General features: G+C 41.4%; 1 protein-coding gene across 1 annotated transcript in view; it reads right to left on the bottom strand.

Moving 5' to 3' along the window:
* LOC104933941 (ATP-binding cassette sub-family A member 1) overlaps positions 1-21,478 on the bottom strand; it is a 152,075-nt gene that overhangs the window by 31,187 nt on the left and 99,410 nt on the right. Inside the window, exons 37-44 of the mRNA XM_027278008.1 lie at positions 18,963-19,140; positions 17,792-17,907; positions 16,101-16,245; positions 10,592-10,715; positions 7,679-7,808; positions 7,134-7,254; positions 2,260-2,322; positions 761-867 (exon numbers count right to left, since the gene is read on the bottom strand). Coding sequence (XP_027133809.1) covers positions 761-867; positions 2,260-2,322; positions 7,134-7,254; positions 7,679-7,808; positions 10,592-10,715; positions 16,101-16,245; positions 17,792-17,907; positions 18,963-19,140 — 984 coding nt within the window. The remainder of the gene's footprint in view (positions 1-760; positions 868-2,259; positions 2,323-7,133; positions 7,255-7,678; positions 7,809-10,591; positions 10,716-16,100; positions 16,246-17,791; positions 17,908-18,962; positions 19,141-21,478) is intronic.

The following is a 21,478-nucleotide window of genomic DNA, read 5'->3' as shown; positions in this document are numbered from 1 at the left end:
GTGGGCGTACTCACATCTGTTTTTCTCTCTTTTCAGTTTTTTGTTTCCCCCCCTAAAGGTCTCTGGGATTTTTTTCTTTGATCTTTGTTACCCACATTAATCAACATTAACACTGCTGTGTTGGGCCCTGGTCTATTCAGCTCCCTTTCTTTGTTGAACACAAAGTCAGTTACCAGATGTATAAATGAACACCTATAGCAACCGGCGTGACGCAAAACCAACTAACACTCAGCCGTGCTCGCCATGCGTGCTCGTTGTTTGTTTCCCAAAAATAAGGGAGAGCAAGCCTCTCTCCGCTCAAGCGCTCGTGTCTCATATTGTTGGTGTCAAGGTACTTTTTTGTTTTTTGGCATGTACAAAGATTCCTTATGACTGATTCTCTACGGTGGAGACAAAAAACAGTGCAAGGTACAAGGCTGAGGATGTGAAAAGGAATGAAATATGTGCAAGAGGCAGGAGGAAAAAGCGAGAGCAGAGTCTCTCAGCATTTCTGAGAATATCGCAGTGAGGAGACATGAGAGAGCCCAAGTTGAAAAGGCAGAGATGGCAGAATGTATAAGAGAAAAAACACACCGAGAAGTAAGAGGGATAGAGAAATAGAAAGCTGTGTTACACACAACAAGGGAAGCTGAGGAGAGGGTGTGAGCTATAAAAAAAAAAAAAAAATCCTCCACCTTAGCTCGATCCCCATCTGAGCAGCCATCTTGGGTGGCTAATTATGATGAGTTACTCGGTGCACTAGTGGGAGTTAGCAGCTCACCTGTATCCATTTACGAAGGCCTCTCCACTGGAGACTGGGATGTCTCCTGTCAGCATCTTGAACGTGGTGGTTTTCCCAGCCCCGTTGATTCCCAGCAACCCGAAACACTGATGAAGACAATGGGGAGGCCTCCATTAGAAAAAAAACAGTGTTCTGTAGATACAAGCCTCATTGGAAAACATCCGCTGGGTGACATCTCGAATATTCCATAGGTAGATGACTTTTCTATTGAATAAATACCCATTAACCCCTTTAATGAAGTTTATCTATAGACCATGTAAATATTTATTAACTACATACAATTGAAGCCTCGGTTTATAGAGTACGCATGAGTGCTTCGGTGTTTAGCTGTAATAAGAAATTGATGTTTTTCTGTGCACAAACAAAACAAAGAACGCTAAATCAACACGGCAGGCACGCAGCACGCATTCCCGACAGCATTTCTTCCTACCTCGGTAAATTTCTACAACAAACACGATTCTTTCTCAGTCTTTTCTGCTGATTTCACTTCCCTCTGGAGGGCATGCGGCAGGAAGTTGTCTCTGTGAAGCCAACCCCGGTCACATGACCCTCCTTGGGCGCTTTAGCTCCGGCATAAATATTTGATTTCTGTCATTCATTGATCCCTGCTTGTTTGTGACCTGTGCTTGTGACTGCATAGACGAAGGCTAAGCTTGATGTAAATAATGCATGGAAATGCGGTGTGTGTGATCAGCAGAGCGCCCGTGAATGGCAATATTCCGCTGGCATTTACATTGGGCTTTGGGTAAACAGTGGCAGAGTGGATGGATACCACCGGAAAAGCCCACCTAACACGAGCGCCTGTCAGTGTTTGAGATTACGCTTAAATCAGGCTACAGTGTGTGTGTGTTATAATGACTAAGGAGGCTTTACACTGACAGTACATCGATTTCTCACCAAAAGTTTCTTTGTCAAAAACTGTGCAAAAGTTCACTCTTGTTGTTTGCGGTTCATTTAGTTCCCTACTGTTAATCTTTTCAACTAAACATCACTGGATCCTCATGCCTTTGCTTTACACACTCCGTTGCTCCAGCAATGCTCTTCTACTGCCTGTGTGTTTTCAGCGCTCACATGCTTGGCAGTAGCATAATGGCAGGAAACAAGCCCGATAAGAAGATTAGTGTTCCTCCTAACGCCTTGCTCTATGCTGCGTTTGGAAGATATTTTGATTTGACTCACTAAAAAGAAAGCCGGAGCAAAACATCAATACAAATGTTAAAAAAATTGTTGTTCCTTGCTCCCTGGTCTCGCATGTCGATATTTTGCATGTATTATTCATATTAAAATTTTAGTTGAAAGTGTATAATTTAGTCAATTAATACCCAAGTGTTGTTTCCACAGACAAAAGACAGCAAAAATCATTTCTCCCAAATGGGTGGATTTTGTACCAAAGTGTAAATGCAAGAAAGTCCTCTAATGTGGACAAAATCAAACAGACTTGAAAAGGTGCTTGTGTGATTCAGCAGCATTTGGCTCACCTCTGCGGCAGGTACGCCCACACATAGCCTGTCCACAGCAGGAGTGCTCTTCCGAGAGTATACCTGCAGAGAGTAGACAATAAAATGAATCAAGCAGCCAGCCAGAGAAAAAGAGAGAGAAAGAGAGAGAGAGAGAGAGAGAGAGAAGGCGGGGAGGCAGGGGAGGGGTGAGGGGAGCAGACAGTGAGAAAGATAGCAGAGGGGATAGCATGAGAAAATATGGAGCGATAGACCGGAGCAGCAGGGAAGAGTGGAGATGGAAGAAGCAGGTGGAAAAAGAAGGAGGGAGAGAGACAGAGTGAAGGCAACAAATTTTAACAAGAAGGGATCATTTGCAACATTTAGAGCGAGCCAGATGGGAGAAGGTATAAAAAAAAAGTTAGACACTTGCACGGGGGGGTAGAAGAAGAGGACATGAACATTAGTATTTCTGACTGCAGTGACAGTATTCATGAGGATATCTGTCTCCACTTTGAGTACAACTTCAGTACCCTCAGTAACCTTCAACACACACACAAATCACCCAGTATTTCATGTACGGACACCAACTTTACCTTTTACTTTATGAAAACTATTAAACATAGTACACTAAGATAACAAACCTAAATATCTACATATTGATCTGATGCTCTTTATCTACTGGAAATCAACAGAAAACTTTCTTACTGTCCTTATCGCAAGTGGCTCAGCTGTGCTAAAGTAATAATAATAATAATGTATGATTGTTTGGACACTTTTTGGAAAGTGAAACAAGCTTTAAACGCAACATTAACATATTATCACATGAATATGAATTCTGGATCATACACATGAGTCGCTTGATGAATGGAAATCCGGTAATAACTCTTTCTTTTAGCTCTGTTTTGGTCTCCACCATCTGCTGAGGGAGATATCTACCTCATTGGCTTCTAAATGCTAAACAATGTTTATGTATTCACCAGGTAGTTGGATTTGGGTTTATCACAGTTTTTTTTTTGTTTCTTTTGCTAAAATCAGTTGCCTGTTGCTACTGGAAACGATAGTGAGCAGTAAGAGTGAATCAAAACACCAAAACAAAGAGCTGAAAGAAGCTAAAACACTCCATGAGGGCAAAATTATTCATGATTTTAGAGATATTCTGTTTTGGACGAGATTTTGACCTGTTGGTGTTGCTTCATGAAAAGTTACGGAACCGACTAATGAAGATTTAGCATTTGGTAGCAGTGGATATTTATACCAAATTTCATGCCAATCCAGTCGCCAGTTGTCAAGATATTTCACTCTTCACAGGAGTGTTCATGCCATCCATGAAGTTTCTACCAGAGCTTAAAATGCAGGATCTCATCTCTTGGGACAAAGAAGAGAATGAAACATCTCTCTTTCTGATTGTGAGTCAGTATCCGGCGAAGATCGTGTGGCGAGACTGGAAATGAGGAAGTGGTTGATGTTCGACACATCTCACTTGTAAACTTTCTATGCCGCATCCACACCCTCCCCCACTGACCGGCCTCATCCAATGCGCATTTGCATTCAAGTGGTGCGTCATCTGAAAGTCTCACCAGAGGAGGTAAAGAAACCCCCCTACTTGAAGTGAACACGATGTGTTACCATCTAAAAACAGCAGGGAAACATTTGACAAAGTGAAGTATTTAGTGCATGCAGGCGTTTTTTCCACATCCAAGAACATGTTAGGGTTTGATATGTTTTCAAAGTGGTTTGAAAGCAGCGTTGTCTTGTTCTAGTATGACAAGACAAGGCCTTTGTTGTTGCTGGTGAGTGTCACAGCAAAGACATTTAGCATTCCAAATCAAGGACAGCAACTGTGCCCCATTGAGTTCAGAAAAAGAAGTGACTACTGTATGTCAAAAACTTAGTTCTCAAAGGCTGCTGTGTGTGTTTACATGCCTGTGTGCGAGTTTCACAGTCTGAAACAGTCAGCGTTCATTAAAAACTGAGAAAGTGACAGCATACGTTTCTCGGTACGACGGATACATTTCCTATATAGAATCTCTAGATCAATACCCACCATGAAAAAGAATCATTCGGCTGCTGGTAGCATCTAGAATGCTACCGGGCAAGTATAAATTTAGAGGTGCCACTTCAAGCCTGACAAACAATGACATAGCGTTTATTTCACAGTTGGCACATCAAAAGCCTTCGATAAAAGAGATAAAAGAGTTGCATAGATCCACCATTCTTCCTGTGCCATCTGGCAGCTGCACTCAGTACTTATCAACCTGGATTACATATACTACTTTTTAGCGATAGTTTTCAGTGCTAAAGCCACATCAAAGCACCAGACACATGTAAGGAGGGAGGCAATTAAAGAATGACTCCCCTCTGACTTGAGCACCACGGCAACCGTCGCGATAAGCGGGCTGACGTCTAATCAGATGAGACAGTCGAGAGAATGTGACGGCGGCGGTTGTGCAAACCTGAAATATAGATTTAGGTTGGGAAATCACAACGTTCAAACACTGAATGTTATAGCCCCTGATAAATCACGACACTGGCACTGATTTATTAATGATGACTCTTCAGTATTTGCTTAAGTTACAATGGAAACCTGTGTAGACGGCCTACCGTAACATAGTCGTTTATTTTAATTATTATGATAAAGACAGCGTATCAAGATCCACCTGAAACTCATTTTTAATCCTTTTCATGTGTTTTTTTGTTTGTATTTTTAATTTTGCATACAAATATGTAAATATATACTTTTTTAAAACCTTTTTACCACACCATAAAATATCTATTTTTTTTTCAAATTCACCACAGAAACACCCCTGGTTAGGAATCATTGCCCAAAGTAATACAGAAGGGTTGTCACTTTTAATAAGAGAAGCTAAATTAAATATTAAAAACGCAAAAGAATACACATTTTATTGTGAAAAACAAACAAAAAAAAGAAAAGAAACAAAAATGTTTCAACGTTTCTGTGAAAAGAAACTGCAAACATCTAAAAAAAAAAAAAAAAAGGTTAGTAACCAAGCTGTGAACATATTTTAGCATAACATATGTAAAGCTATTTTAGTAGGCAAAGCCATGCTTTTTGTAACCATGCAACACGGAGCTCTTGTCAAACTGAACCATTCATATGCCCAGAGTGCATATTAACACATGAGCATACTTGTAGTATGCCAAGGTGCCACTCATCACTCATTAGTCTCCTAAATTCAAACAGCTGTCACAAGGTTCTTTAAAACTTTCTCTGTCAACTTAGTGAGTGACTGGAAGGTTAAACTGACAGCACTGGGCCTGGAAAAACGCTCACAGACGAACACACTTCCATTACGGTCTCCATCGATTACGGCGCCGACACTAATGCAGGAGCTAAGTGGAGGCTAGCAGGTGCATAGCAAAACACCCCTGTTTAGAGCAGCAGGAAAAGGAAGGGGAGGAGCAGGATTTTGACACATGATTGATGGCCTGTCGATCGCTTCAGAGGCATGCTTAGATTTATGACAGGGCTCAGCCTGTGGCGCATGGCCACCGAAGCCATGCGCTCATTGATCAATTTGTTATCTACACCCCAAATGGATGGGGCACAGCTGTGATGGGAGTCAATGAGGGCACCGCAGAAAGAATCCTGATGCCTTCTGCCATCGCGCTGCTGTTTTTGTGTGGTGACGGGCCACTGTGTCTCATCTCAGAGAAATATTGTCAACCATGAAGGTGCTTACGAACAATGGCTGCTTGTCTATAGCAAAGCCGCTTAGTCAGATCTAACATCATAAATGTATTTACAGTGCAGGTGAAGTTTTCACAAGTTTTTAGTGCATTAAAAAGTTTAAGCTGAAAAAAAAACACCCCTCTCCATGCTTTTTCACCTTGTGAGATGATTTGCAAGACATTACCCACCCAACTGTTTTACCCGGCGCCTTTTCGGTAATTACCCCAGGGAGTGTTACGAACGTCTGTGTCGGTGAGCAGTGAGTGAAAGACTAAGTATAGTGCGACTGAGAAGACCGAGGGAGTAAAGACGTGAGGAAGGCTGGTAAAGAAGCAAGAGAAGCTCTTAGATCGTCCAGCTGTTGGCAGTGGAGCAGCAAAGCAGGCTGCTGTGGTGACACTTCCTGCTGCCGCGCCGCCTGCAGGGCGGGAACATCTGCCAGTGGATGAAGCGTTAATCTCGGCGGTGTCGAGGCATGCACCGTCACAGTGTGCTCGACTTCACCTACTGCATGAAGGAGAAAGGCTGGAGCGATACAGGAGCGCAGACATTACAAATGCAAATGTCCGGTTCTCATGCCCACTTATACATAACGTTCGTCAGTGTTCACAGCTGCAAGCGAGATACCTATCTTTTCCATTTTCCTTCCGAAATGAATGAATAATGCAAGTGCAAGTGGGGGGAAAAATAGTTAGAAAACTCCTCCCACCCACCTACACACATCCACATTCATACATGAAGTGGATTACTGTAATTTAATATAACTTCATAAAGTCAGAAAAGAAGAAAATGAGACTAGACCGGAGAAGTTAATTCCACTGTGTTGTTTCTTTCAGGCTAGTGTGTATTAAAGTTTTCTTTTTTATATTTTAGAACCTAAAAAACATAAACAAATGCAAAGTTTTGTACTTGCTTGAGAGCAAACGTACAGTGCAGGGCAAAAGATTCACAGAAGACAAGACAGGATATATAGAGGTCTGGACAAAGTTCACCATCCTGATGGCCTGAGGGAAGACGCTGTCTCTCTCTCTGTGTTGGACTTGTATAGCTTGTTGCCATAAACTATTTAAAACAATCTTAGATTTTATTAAAAAATGAAGGGGATGAAAACAAATAAAGCGATCAATCAGTGTCGGACCCAAAAGAAAAATCAGATCACGCACTATGCATACAATCAGAGTTTTGCTTTAGCTGGATATAAATGCACTGCACAGTACTGTACCTTAGTGAGGTCACAGATCCTCAGAAGGTCTTTGTGGGCCTTGCCTTCATAGACCCGCTCACGCTCCCGAGCGACATCGATATCCTCTTCCTCTGCAGATAATGACTTCCCTGAAATGAGCCTGGCAGACACAAGTCAACCACAGTTGGCATAACACCCTTCATTAAAATTAACATAAACTCGGCATGACAAATTATCTCGGTCAAAGTTCAAGCTCAGCGAAACAATCTCGGCAATTTTCATAAGTAGCAGAAGCCACAAGCATTAGTTTCCATGGCAACCCCGCTTTTGGAGTAAGTAAACACTCCAAAAAAACAAAAAAACACATTCATTGTGCAACAGATGTTTTATATTAAAGGAATATGAAGTACATTTCTCATTTAAATGAGGGAGAATAGGAGGGAATATCTGACTGAAACAAACACTGGATGATCAACGCAACTTAATCGAAAACATGTACAAGACCTACTACAGCAAGAAACCCTGACTGCATAGTGAAAGGTCACTTTAAGATGGACAATTTTAAATTCATTCACAATTTTTACCTTGGTTTGCAGAAGAACTTGTACTGGATGAGGATTGTGATGGCGAACATGACAGTTCCCTGGATTGACATGGCACACAGGTTCTTTCCCACCATATCCCAGCTGAGTGGGTCTTCGAAACGGTCTTCGCCTGGTAAAAAAAAAAAAAAAGTCAGGAAAATAAAATAAAAAAAAACTTTAAAAAGGTTAAAAAAAAAGGTAAGCAATTAGGTGCCTGAATACTGTGTGTCATTCCATGTTAGCTTCCAGCCCTTATCTCCAAGCTCAGGGGATGATTTAGCAGAAACGTTGTCAAAACAAAAATGAATTACCAGATGTGTGTTTCCTTTCATGGCCAGCCAAATATATCTTTGTCAAAAGTTAGTTCAGAGCTGGAATTTGTCAGCTCTTTGAAGTGTTTCTGATATATTCATTGGTGAAAGCCGGCAGTTTAAAACACCACTTAGCCTTAAGAATAAAAAAAATAGCTGTCACCTATGTCATGTGAGAAAATCACTGATATCCTGTACTTCTCATGCTCGAGCCTCTTTTGGCTAATGAATACGTAAGTAAACCGCTGACACTCTAATCATTGTCAATTCTCCCCTTCTCTCCCTCGCTCTCTCTCAGCTTCTACAAACCCTTGAGCCTGAGGGGGCAGAGTAAGGAGACAAGAAAAGCGAAAGCGCTTTCAGTCTCATTCTCTGGTAAATAGCCCCTCTCCACGCTAGCCCTTTTAGGTTGTGATTGCTTTTCTCTTCCTACTCTCCGCCACCGCCGCAAATGATTCCTCAAACCACTATTTCCTGCACCATCTCTCCACAGATAAGACTCCTCTTTCTCTTTCATGTGCCTCTTTGCCTCTTGATGGCCTCCTCAATCCCCCGACTCCACCTCTATGACCCCTGTTCCCCTCATCTCCCTTTCTCCTCTCTAAATTTAACACATGTAGAGAGAAGAGCTCTTGTGGACGTTTGAGAGCTGTGTTACTGGTCCAACAGTTTTTTTACTTGGTGGGATATAGAACTTGCATTTTGAATGAATTAGTGTAGTCTAACTTTGAAGAGAGACATATTGTTTAAGGGTTCTGTTTAAGTGGTCTCACACATGGGGAAAGGGAATGTCACCTTGGGAGGGGGGCTGGAACTGTGTGATCGCAAATGAAACGAGAATCCATCCTGCCCGGGATTCAAGCTATGTGTGTGAGCACGATGGTTAAAGACCAATCAGCATAATCTGAGTAAACCACAGGCAGCTACAGCATGAGCTCTGGCCGTGGTTGTAACGCTAGGTGTGTGTGTGTGCAAGGAAAGAAATGACTTTTTGCTTGAAAAACATCTATAGTGGAAGCTTAGTAAACGCTGCTAGAATCAGTTATCACAACCGGAGAGTATTTCTTCAGTGGAAGAAGAGTAAAGAACAACACTGGAGGTTTTTCTGGCTCGCACTTCTCTCAACTGGCTTCAGAGTTCGACTGTTATATGGTTTGTCTGATTGGTGATTGAAGTTCAATTACAATCAACTGTAACCTATAGATGGTCCATCCAAACTGTTTCCTTTAGATTAAAAGAGCCAACAGTACATGAAATAGTACAAATTAGGTGCATGTCAAACAATAGTATAACAGGGGAATGTACTTACTTACTGATACTCACTGAAGTTTTGTTAGAAATACAAACCAGCTTTATTATAAGGAGCAATTTGTAGGATTTTGTGATGTCTAGTCATGCGATTGCTAATTGCAATCATCTCCCCTCACCCTGTCTTTGCTACATTGTGTGTCAAAGGTATCTAAAGGATTGTGAAGATATTTAGAGGGTTAGTATGTTTAGGGTCATGTATTTTTTTATATTCGTCTCACAAGATTAGGAGTCATGGAAATAATAAAAGCTTATCGTGTGTATATTTTTAATTCTTAATTTGTATTTTTCATTTGGGATCTTTCAAGAGGTGACCTAAGCTTAATTTCTTTGGCATGTGGGAGGAAACTTAAGCACACAGACATGAGGATGATAACTTCCTATGAGGGCTATGATGAAACCACGTAAAGCACACAATCCTTCCTACCAATATCTTCACAGCATTTCAGTCATATGCAGGTGCTGTTAGTGCACCAAGAAACACAGCAATGCACCAAAATAAGTAGTGAATAAGTAAACACATTTTTGTAAATGTTTCATTGTAAGGATGCTAAATATGCAACAGTCAAGTTGCATTTGTCCCTATTGACTAAATGACAGCCCTGACATTTTGCACTGGTAAAACAGAATAAAACCACTTGGCTCATGCAATATGTATTTTAATGCATTATATATAGGAGTTTATAAAGGAGGTGAAAAGGAAAAAAAATCATTTATATAAATGGCTGCTGCACCTAATGTATCATCACGGACTTACCACTGTGACTGAGGAAATTGACTGAATTGAGGAAACTGATCAAGGTCTGGCAAATGCAAGTGTAAAACTCACGCCAGGATGAGAGGAGACTCGATGATGGAATATTGATGCACATTCCCTGATGGTGACATCCCCCAATGTGTCGCGGTGGAAAAAAAAAACAAGAGTGTAGACAGAAACTTTGCTTGTTTACAAGAACACTCCACGTGGGGCCACCTTTAAGGGCCGAGCTTCACGCTCAGATTCACGTCGAAAGCTCTATTGTAGAATCGGATGACTGAAAAATGTATGTAGCGACATAGTGTCTTAAAATGAGGCAGACTGCTGCTGTGATATCAAAATATAGTCTCTCGAGACAAGAAATTTGCAAGTTGTTGTAAGTTTATCATCTCACCCACTTGACAGATAGAATATATCAGAATATATTAGAATTTGACAAAATGAATCACTAAAATGAAGATTTTTATTTTTTTTTTCTGTTTTAGTGTGGACTGATAGTGTGGACTGATAGTGTGGACTGATAGTGTGGCCTCTTACCAAAACCGCTGTAGAGGATGGCCATTGCTTGGTTCTTGGCCATGTCAATTAGCCCTCTGCCCAGACAGAAATGCGGGAATATCAGCAGCACCTGCTTCACTATCTCGTTGATGTGGGAGACGTTCTGTTGAGGACAGTTCACAAAAACACAGACACGGGATAGAAATTGGTGGCATGTTTTGAATATTATATAAGCCAGACATGTCGACTCGCCACCTTGAATCAGCGGGGCCCGGCGGTGTGAGAGCTTTTGGAAGACAGTGTGTGCCCTGACACGAGCGTGGATAATTAACCGACATCCTGCACTTCGTTTGCACGCTGTGCGCTGTTGTGTACGGCACGTCGAGGGAAGCGTGGAGCATCTAAGTTCATCTACCTTCTTGTTGTCGGAATTTAGCAAACCATGGGGATAGCACGCTGTGTGATCTGTGAGGTGGCACACATACAGTATGTGTAAACACAAGCTGATGAGGTGGTGCTTGGGGAAGCAGGTGTTCATCCTTAAAATCATAACTAAGGGTAGAATGCGCACGGAGAGCAAAAAGACACAGCTGAAAAATCACATAAAATGTGAAAACACCTACAGGCATTCTCACTGTGTGTCTTCTCCTGCTGATATTGTATACAAGAACAAAGAGACGCGCGAACACAAGCATATTGTTTCACAAGGCATACATAAAAGCCTAGTCTTATCTTGACAGGGCATTTCCTGGCTACAACTTGTCTCTCCCCAAAATTGTACCGTCCCTTCTCTCTTTACCGCCCCGGCGAAGGCAGCAATTCAATGGTGGTCCAGTAAAGCACAATAGAAATAATGAATTAAATGAAGACACAATGGATGCGGCTGTAACAAACTGACTAGAATAAGGAGGTACAGTAGTCAGGGAGGCAGGAAGGCGTGAGCGTGGAAAAGGCGGAGAGAGGGAAGACAAAAATATTACTGCGCGGCATGGCGTTCAAAAGAATGTTCATGCATTATGCATACAACTTCATTGCAGCATGGTCTTCAAAGCTCTTGCATACACAGAGGAGGATTGGAAGATTTCCCGATGATGGCCATTACTGTCGCAGAATCTATTCACAGATGTGTGTAACTGCTCTGTGATTTAATGGTTTCACCGAGGAAGCCTTCAATTGGCAGTTGAGGATGAGTGCATGAAGCCTTATGAGTCTGAAAAAAACAAACCAAAAAAAACAATTGCCAGCGTGAAAGATGTCTTTTGTTTTTTAGGACGTCTGGATGAGTAGCTTGACATTTGGGAATGCGGCATATGAGAGTTAGATGATAAGTAAAAAATGTAGTCAGAGCATGAGGAAAAGAGGGGGGGCGAAGCTGGCATGCTTCTGCCAAAGGTAACAAAATCTACCTCTGAAGCTCACTAATTAACATGTTAGATCTTGTGTTAGTAATTTCTTGGAATCTCTGTTGGTTCCCCGGCAACCGGTTCGGGCCAAGAAATAGTCTTGCACATAAACCCCTGTGAAATAGCTAATTGGCATTTTTACTCTTCAACTTTTGTGTGGAAAAAAAAGATATAACTTGCTAATTAGTGGGCTTTAAAGGAGAATTTGTTACCTCTGGACAGAGCCAGGTTAGTTGGTTTCCAGTCTTGATGCTAACGAAGTGAAGCGAACCACCTGCTGGCTCCACATTTAGCAGATAGATGTGAGAGTGGCGTTGAGAAAATGCAAAAACTGCACGGAGGAATTTGTCTTTCTTCACATTTCTGTTTTACTGATCATAACACGTTATATGAAATCATCCAGGTCAAAAAGAAGAAAGCAATCTAACTTAATCTTCTCCCCTCGTGGCAAAACACACAGTAGTGTTCAAGATCAAAAGTGGGTAGATGCATATGCGGGATGATTTTCTCCATGGGTAGGTGGTCACTGGCCTAGTTTCTCTCAGGCAGATATGAGTGTGTGATGAAAAGGCCCCATTGATCACGATGTCAAAGCAAACCTTCAGATGTCCGGCAATGTGTTCAACAATAATTCATCACTCCTTTTATCTACAGTTACACATTCACTTGAAGACTAAAGGGTACAAAGAACTGCAATGAAAATTCACAGCTAAGAGTAAAATCCACTTTGAACGCAGAAGGGGGAAATGAATGAAAAATGTATCACTTTCATCAATTAACACATCAGTACCCGTATATTTCAGAATATGTTACAGATCATGCCAGTGAAGCACAGCAGTGTGGAGAGACTGAGGTGCGATCAGGAACATTATTTCACAATTCCAATAAACAGTTCACTCTACATTGATCCGTTTGTAAGATTTAGTGGCATCTAACAGTATAGGTGTGTGTTGCAACCCCATCGCCTTATCCTATCCTAGCCGATAGGAGAAACTACAGTGGCTGCAAAATGTGCAAAAGGCTTTATCTAGAGCCAGCGTTTGGCTTGTCCGTTCTGGAAACATGGCACTTTAACAAGGAGGACTCCGTGGAAAAGATCCCGTTGGATCTGTAGATATAAAAAAAGGCTCATTCTAAGATAACAAAAGGTGATTATACACCAATAAAATTAAAGTTATGCATAAGATATTCCATTTCTGCCAAATTCTGTATAATAAAGCCCCCTAAATATTTCACATTGGACTGTTGATTTTCAATTTGTCGAGCTGGATTTTTATTTAAATATGGAAATAAGGACAATTGCAGCTGCAGTTCAGCGAGGGATTTATACCTAAAGATGACATTAAAACTATCTTTACCTTGTGCTAACATTTAATGTCAAGCATGTTTTTATCCCAGAGTTGTTGGCCGACGTATGTAAAAATATTCAAATACAGAGGTATGTCTGAAGGCAGCTGTGTTCTTTACATCCAACACTAAGCTCATACAGAGATAAAGAAAGTCAAATAAATAAACAGCAGCTATGACCTTGGCTGAATGTGGCCCATCCGTCTGGCAGAGGAATGCTAAGAAAGCGAGACCTAATTTGAGATCAATACACAAAATAACACATCTTCTCTTGACTGGGTGTTCATCAAGGAGATCTAAGAGGCTCTTAGTCGGGGATGATGAAACGCTGGACAATTTTCCTCCTTACGTTTGTGCTATATGCCCATAAATCATTTTCAAATGGTTTTGAAGGTGGTATAGTCTGCGAGGCGCTTATCTGACCCATATCGCTACTTGTGCTTATTCCCACAGCATAGCTTCATTCATAATGCTGGGAATCACAATGAGAGCAGACAGATACAATATATGACTCAAAGAGTCTAGTTAGGTATTTTTTTTAAAAGGTGATATTCATGTTTTTTGGAGTGCTACCAACCAGGTAATTCAAGTCTTTTTATGTCATTTTAAGCAAAGTGCACGCTTTAGTTGTCAGGCTATGCAAGTGATTTTTAAAAAAGTGGTATTAGGACAAAAAAAAACTTCATGAAACGTCTGCCTTTTATGCCTATTCTAAACATCCTGTCGATACAGTCGGCTGGATTTCACACAATACACACCAATTACACCGCATGAGGTAGGTAGTACCTGACCACACTGCCACACCTTTACATTCATCCTGGAAAATCTATCCGCGCCTGTGGTTATCTCCGAGTGGCACGTGGTAGAGGTATCGACTCAGACACCGCTTCAAGCATACAAGGCAGGCTGGGATTGATGCAATCCACAGGGAGCTGGACAGTCCTGGGGGGAAGAAAATCTCCCATTGGTCTCGAGACAAAACTGGGGCACCGAGTCTGTAACACAGCAGCTCTGCTTTCTTACTCCGTTACCTTTTCTCATGGGGGGGAAGAAAAAAAAAGACGATATGCCCAAAAGGAATCTTGATTCACCCCATGCTTGAAAGAGCGTAGACTGAAGCCTGTAGCTTCACTTTGGAGCAACGTTCTTTAACTAATGCCACCAACGAGGAACCTAAGAAATGATAAGACAATGCACAGTAAAAGTCGCAAAAGGAGAAGACTGGATTGAGCTGTCATGTGTAGGATCTAGTCTTTCTGCTTAACTGGGGCACACTGGGGCACTGTCGTATCTACACTAGCTTTGTGAAGAGTCTATTTGGTAGAGATATCTGCTCTGAACAGGGGACACATGGAAACCTGGAAAGTCGTAACATCTGTTGATTGATGTCGACCCATCAGGTTCTCTTATCAGCAGGTAAATCACGTCGGATTAGCCGAATTATCATGGACCCCTGTCCCTGACGAGTCTCAGAGAAACACTATCTCTGTCCCTAATGCCTTGGACTAGAGAAGAGTGCAATAAATCCGTCTCTTTACACTGCCAGTGGGCAACATCCTGTCCATTAAATTACCACCAATGGCACCTTTTTTATGAGTAATACACTGCACTAGCACTGTATCGATAAATAAAGTGAACGCAGAGACAACACGGTGGCAACAATGACATTCTTCGAGGAGAGACGTGCCAGACGAAAAGTACAAATTGATAATGAACGGCGATAATAAAATCAGGATGCAAATGAGGCAGCCTCGTTAGGAGACAGGAAACATCCCATGCCATCGCCACCAGAGGAAACATCAAGTCAGAGACAGGCGTGTCGGAGGGGACACAGTGTGCAGAGGCACAAGTCTTTCAGACAACATTACGCTCCGTCTGATGTGTCGGGCACAGAGCTGTGGAAGACGTCCTGACGAAGCATCAGATGTATAGGCAGCAGCTTGTCAGAGAGTGAAACGCCGCTACGTCTGTTGACAAGGAATGACTGATCAGCACGGGGCTAAAAATGTGATGAGGAAAAAAAATGCAAGCGTGGGCGATGTATCCTAATCATGCAAATAACAATTAAGTCTACAAATCAAATTAGACATATTTAGTTCAGAGAAGGAAAAAAAAAGTAGATAATTCTCTCAGTCATCGCCACCTGTAAGGAACTTAGCTCCTGTTCTGGCTGTTACACAAACTGTAAAGCCAGAATAGACCATTTTTTTCTTTTTTTAATGAATAAATGTGATTTAAATTATAATCAAAAGTAAAATGACTGGCAGTCAACACCCCCCTCCTTCTCTCTCTCTGTCTCTCTCTCTCTCTGTCCTTCTAAGCTCTCCATTTCCTATGCGGTTCTTTTTTGGTGTCTTTGTCTTTTGATTCCCCTGAGACTGAGGCAGCTTGCAGTTAAAATGAACACTTGCTAAAAGATGGATGAGGAAAGTTCTCCGAAGACCCAATTCTCACCAAACGATTAAACATTAAAGAGAATAGGGAAAATAACTCCTTTGAAAAATCCTTGAGAGGATAAAGGAAATATATTAAAAGTTGTACCAGGTGGGTACACACTCCGCCCACATGCGAATGGAAGCCTTTGCTTCGAAAAAAAAAAAAAAAACACAAAGCATTTATCCATGATTCATGTCAATTAACCATCCATAGCTATAGCTTCCAAATGTATTTTTCATGCAGCTCTGGAAGCCTGTATGCTTGCCCCTGCTGTTTCACACGAACTGTGTCTTCCCGAGGTGTTAAAAAATGTGCATATATGTATCTGAGTGTGCACATGCGTCTGCACGAATGCCACCTACTTCATCGTCAAAGAGCTCCATGACAAAGGTGGCCACGCTGCCGTTGATACCAATGAAGAGGTTGATGCAGGTTAGCACCACGTAGGCTGTGCTCGGTACGCTGAAGATGAAGGAGGCCGGGTACATCATGGGGGTGATGGACCACCTGCAGAAAACAAGACTGTCACATAAACAAGCGAGCAAAGAGAGAGCACAAACAAGGATCCCCTGACCTGATTTACCAAGACTACTGTGTACTTTCAAAGTAGAAAAGCACATTTAAAACCACGTTTCAGCGACCCAGTAGTGGCCAATTTCATGAATTTATATCTTTTTCAACTCATAAATGCAGATTATTAAATGTGGATTACCAGGTCACTTGTACCGTTTCATCACCGGCCTCTTCTGATCATTTTCACGACCGGTAAGTGACCCATAAAAACACTGCCGAACATTAAATGCCACCCACGCTTGACCTGCAGTAGTTACAAGTTTAAGAGGAAGTAGAAGTGTGGTGCTGCTCGAGGTAATCACTGAAGTAGTGAAACAGTTCAGTATCTCAAATAACATTTTATTAAGTTCAGTATTGGACATGCATGCATGAGTTAAAACATCTAATGGACCTGAAGCCTTTAATATAGGTTTAACTGTAGGCCGGAAGTTGTTAAAGGTCAGTCACCAAATCTCTTTTTTTAATTACTTTCTTGACATTCTGCCACCTATTACTGTACGCTTCGTGATATGACTGATCATGCTGGCTGTTATTTGTGTAACACCAATTTACATATTGATTTCCATTAGCTTTCACTTGGGAACAATGATGCAACAGCCAGTACATTGCATTCATGCTCTGATCACTACCACTGTACTGGCACCTACTTAATGTGAATCTGCTTAAATCAATGTGCTGTACATTTTGTATGAAATAGTGTATAACAGCAGTTCCCTCTAAATTTTATGGAAATGGGGCCAGTGTGTCCAAATTGTGGATGATGTACTATAAAGGTTTTTTATGTTACCTCTTATGCCTGGAAAATGTGATAATCGCCTGCTATCAATTATCTGATATGTGGTGGCAGCCTTCAAATTAAAAGCTTAAAGAGATTCAATCGACTGCATCAAACTTTGGTGAATAGAAAACATACGCCTTGGCCTCGAGGTCATGGACATGAACCACTTTAATTCAAAGCATGTTACAATGGTAGAAAGACATACATAATGGTCAGGTATGGTTTAGTATTATTATTGTTTCCAATGTTTGATTTCCATCAAAGAAAAAAAGGTGGAAAAATTGGGCACCATTCCAAAAGCCATTTTGTATCATGTGATTTCTTTGCGTACAACAGCATGTATAGATTTTTCCATGTAATGACATGGTCATAATATAAGAGCTTTGAATTGTTTCATTAAACATATTAAGTATGGACACGCTGTAGCTTCCATGTGTGCTCCAAGTGTTCAAACTAGCAGACTAGCAACAATAAACTATACAGTACATGTGATACTGAATGTGTGTGTGGAGAAATGTGTGTTTAAATTGTATCTAATAAGCAATAATCCATAATCCAAAGGTAAAATCAAATGGTAACCATACCCCAGAAACTTAAGCAATAGAAGTAGCATCTGTTTTCACTCCTAAACTGACAGGAAATTATTTTTTTATGAGGACATTTAAGGAAATTTCAGAAGCATTCAGTATTTAATGTACTTACCCATACATAACAAGAAGCAGGATCAAAGCCGGAAGGTTAGGAGGTGAAACGTAGGCTTTTTGTTGGAAGCAGAGGAAGATCACAATCACGATCAAGCACGGGACGACGTAGTTACACTGTCAGAACAGACGTAAGCAAGCAACAGAAAAAAATGAACGAGCTATCCGCATCAGAAGTACAGGGCAGTGCATGATTAAGAAATTGATCTTCAGGGCATTAGACTACATAAAAAAAAAAGTTTCTTTTTACCAGACAAACTGAAAGGATGTGTAATTATGAAATCTGTAGATTACTTTTTTAATTAGCACTCAAATATATCCATCTTTAAATTTCTAATTAATTCATCAAGCAACAAGTCCTATCTGATTTCGTTCTGTTTGAGGCGACGGGTTACCCTATGACACACTGAAATGAACAAGTCCACAATGATATTATAACATTTTCCAGAAGGGAAAAACATTTTACTTATGGGTTTAATATTCTTTTTGGCTGCAGAGCTCTTTAATAAAAACAAATCCACACTTTCCACTGACTAAATAATGAATAAATGATGTACTATAGATAAAATAAATGGAATGCATCAAGATACAAAAGCACCTTTATTTACAGTTCACAGAAGAAAAAAAAGTACACAGGAGCCTTCAACCTGGAATTCCTGCAATCTCCTGATTGTTGATAGAGCGTGCATACTAATGCGAAGACCTTCAGGCTACAATCATTAGGCTGACACCTTGGGTACATTTGTCTTCCACACATACAGCATTTATCTGCCATAATGATGAGCGCCCTGATGCCATTTCTTTACCATAGGTACCTGATAAAATGTGTACTTGAATTATGCCTCAGTGAAAGCGCCAGGAAGCCTGTTGAGTGCAACCAGCGGGGGCACCCGGAGTCGATAATTACGCCTCAGCCAATAACTGTTGCTCGGGTGAAGAAGCTTTTCCCAGGGGCCAGGAGTGTCAAAGCTAGATTATCATTTACAGTAGATGGATATTATTTCTACATCGAGCCTTAGGTGGGAAAAAATCTTTAGGCTAAAAAAAAAAAATCACATTATCATCTTATAGCTTTTACAGAGATTTCATTCAGCGTTGAAAAAAAAAAGTGGCAATAATAACTTATGATCAATAAAGAGGTAATGCGGCAGCATGATGAAGCTGGTACTCACCATGTCCCAGGCAAAATTGGCCAACCAGTAGACAGCTGGGTTTACTCCGCTGACAAATTGCAGGTGCTTGGCTTTGTTCACCCTCTCTTGGATGAGGAAGAGGACAAAGCTGGCAGGGATGAAGGACATGGCAAAGATAACGCAGATGGACACCACCACGTCAGTGGAGCTTGTGGCCCTGTGATTGAATAGAGCACAGAAAACAGGAAGTTGACAGGAGACCGAAGCTATGTGTGCTAAAAATACGCGAGCCCCCGTAAACCGAAATAAAGTTCTAGTGTGATTTTGTTGACTGCATTTAAATATTTTGTCTTCAGGAATACTGGCTCACTTGATTTTCCATTTCAGTAGGCACGAACCAGCGCTATACACCACAGTATTCATCATTTACTTCCTCTGCCAACATTTACAAGGCCAAAAATATTACTAATCAACAGGCTGACGTCAATGAGGAAAAGCAGAAAAGGTTAGAGATGGCAGATTCAGCACTGTGCTGTGCAAGATTTTTGTCACTGTAAAGGCTGAATAAAAGTCGAAGAGATTCAAAGGCAAGAGATCAGGTCTGTGGTTGGTTCACTTGTTACCAGGTAATGAGTGAGATGACACTGCCTGGGTGTTTCACAGCGGTTACATTCAACGCATATAGAAACACCCCCAGCAACCAACCTCAACCCACCTGAACCCCCGCCAACACCGCACAACCCTGACTGCACACTAAAACAAGTGTTTGGTTCATTTCCTGCAGTGCAACAAATGTATTACATTTACAGTGTTGGGGTATATTTAAACACACTGTTACAACTAATGTTTCGGGCACATGCTCGTAAGTATTGATGACTTTATCAGACAAGCATTGCATACGTTAATGGAAGGCACTGACAATGCTGTTTGTACGTAATAAAAAAGCTTTTAACGCTCATTAGACTCTGAAACAATGATAGGGCCATTACGCCAGGTTCATAGCTCCTATTGGTCTCTTGGCAACCAGGAGAGATTGATTTGAAAATCTTGACCAGATTTCTTATATGTATCAGTGTCCTTCTCTCATGTTTGTAACAAATTGTTCCTTTCTCCTCCAAGATATTCACCTTCACTTCACTGACGTACGTCTTCATTTATGACATCCCGGCGTTGAAAACGTCCTTCGGTTTGTCTACTCAATTAGCATCGGATGAAATTGTGCCGTATTCTTTTAACCCCCCGCCGCCGCCGCCGTCCTCACCCTCAGCCCACGATTATCTCTCACAAGACTTCCTGTCGTGTAATTAGCATATTAAAGAAGTTACCCCATGTGGCTACGTGGCTGTATTTATCATCGCCAACCAGACGCAATTAGAACACATAAATAAAATAATTTACCGCAGTGGGTGCCAGCCCACATTTCAACAGGTTTCAAGGGCAGTGTGCGCTGGTTGGCGGCAGGGATTCGGTGGAGGAGGTGGTGGGGGGATAATGTAGGGGACAAAGCTGTGAATGATCTAATGCTGAATGCTTGAAGCTGGCTAATTGCTGTGAAGAGGAGGACAAGCAATCTGCTAATTAACTAATAATGGAAGAGCAAGAAAGATGAGCTGTGGGAGTAAAGCGTTACAGGATGTATTGCATTCCTTTAGGTTTTTTCTTTCAATGACAGTGGCTGGGGGGCGCAGCCCTGAAATGTTAAAGTGTAGGAGGGCCACTGAAAGAACGAGAGATAATCATCAAATCTGAAGCTCCGGGCTCAACATTCGGGTCATTTTTTGTATTATGCAGTATTGTGAAGATAATCTAGAGAACCATTTCAGTTCTGACAGAAGAAAGTTCATTTGGTAGATCAACTGCATATGATTTTTAAATGGGATATTTTGTTACGGATAGCATGCACGAATCAGACACAATATTAATTCACTGATTGCAAGTAAATTACACATCAAATTCTACAGGGTCGTAGGAAACAGAAGTCAGTTGCCAAAGTGATGGTCCTCGGCTATTAAGAAGCGATACATATATCTCCATAATGAAATGGTGCCAATGCCTGTCACTTCAGAAGATGGCAGAGAAAACTGGAAGGCCCTATTTTATGTGCCAGCGCAGATGAAGCAGCAGAGACCTCGTGCGAGTGAAGTGGTAATTTTCGAAAGGGGCTAAGCATCGCCTTTCTTTGCATCTGCATACTCCACCACACTTTTGTGGCTCATGACATCACTTGCATTAAAATTGGTCGCGAAGTGCACTAGAGGGGAGCGTCGCTTCAAAATTATACGGTGTGGTGCAATTTTGGTGTCCAGAATCTGGAGAGGGAACAAGTCATTAGTGATGAATTATTATTGATAGAACAGCTTCAGCGATTGTTTCGCCGAGAAGTGTCACCGGGAAATATGAATTCATTTTAAGGTCTGACGTTCCCTTGAAATTCAGATTATTTTAACAGGACAGGGAAACACTTTCCGTTATTGATGGTTTTCATAGCTCCCTGTAATTCAGGGACTTTACTTGGGCCGGTGACAAGCAAATTATAGTAGACCTCACAACCACAC

This window comes from Larimichthys crocea, chromosome III (genome assembly GCF_000972845.2).
Source record: "Larimichthys crocea isolate SSNF chromosome III, L_crocea_2.0, whole genome shotgun sequence".
NCBI lineage: Eukaryota > Metazoa > Chordata > Actinopteri > Sciaenidae > Larimichthys > Larimichthys crocea.
The sequence above is the reverse complement of the archived record's forward strand: the minus strand, read 5'-3'. Positions and strand labels throughout refer to the sequence as shown.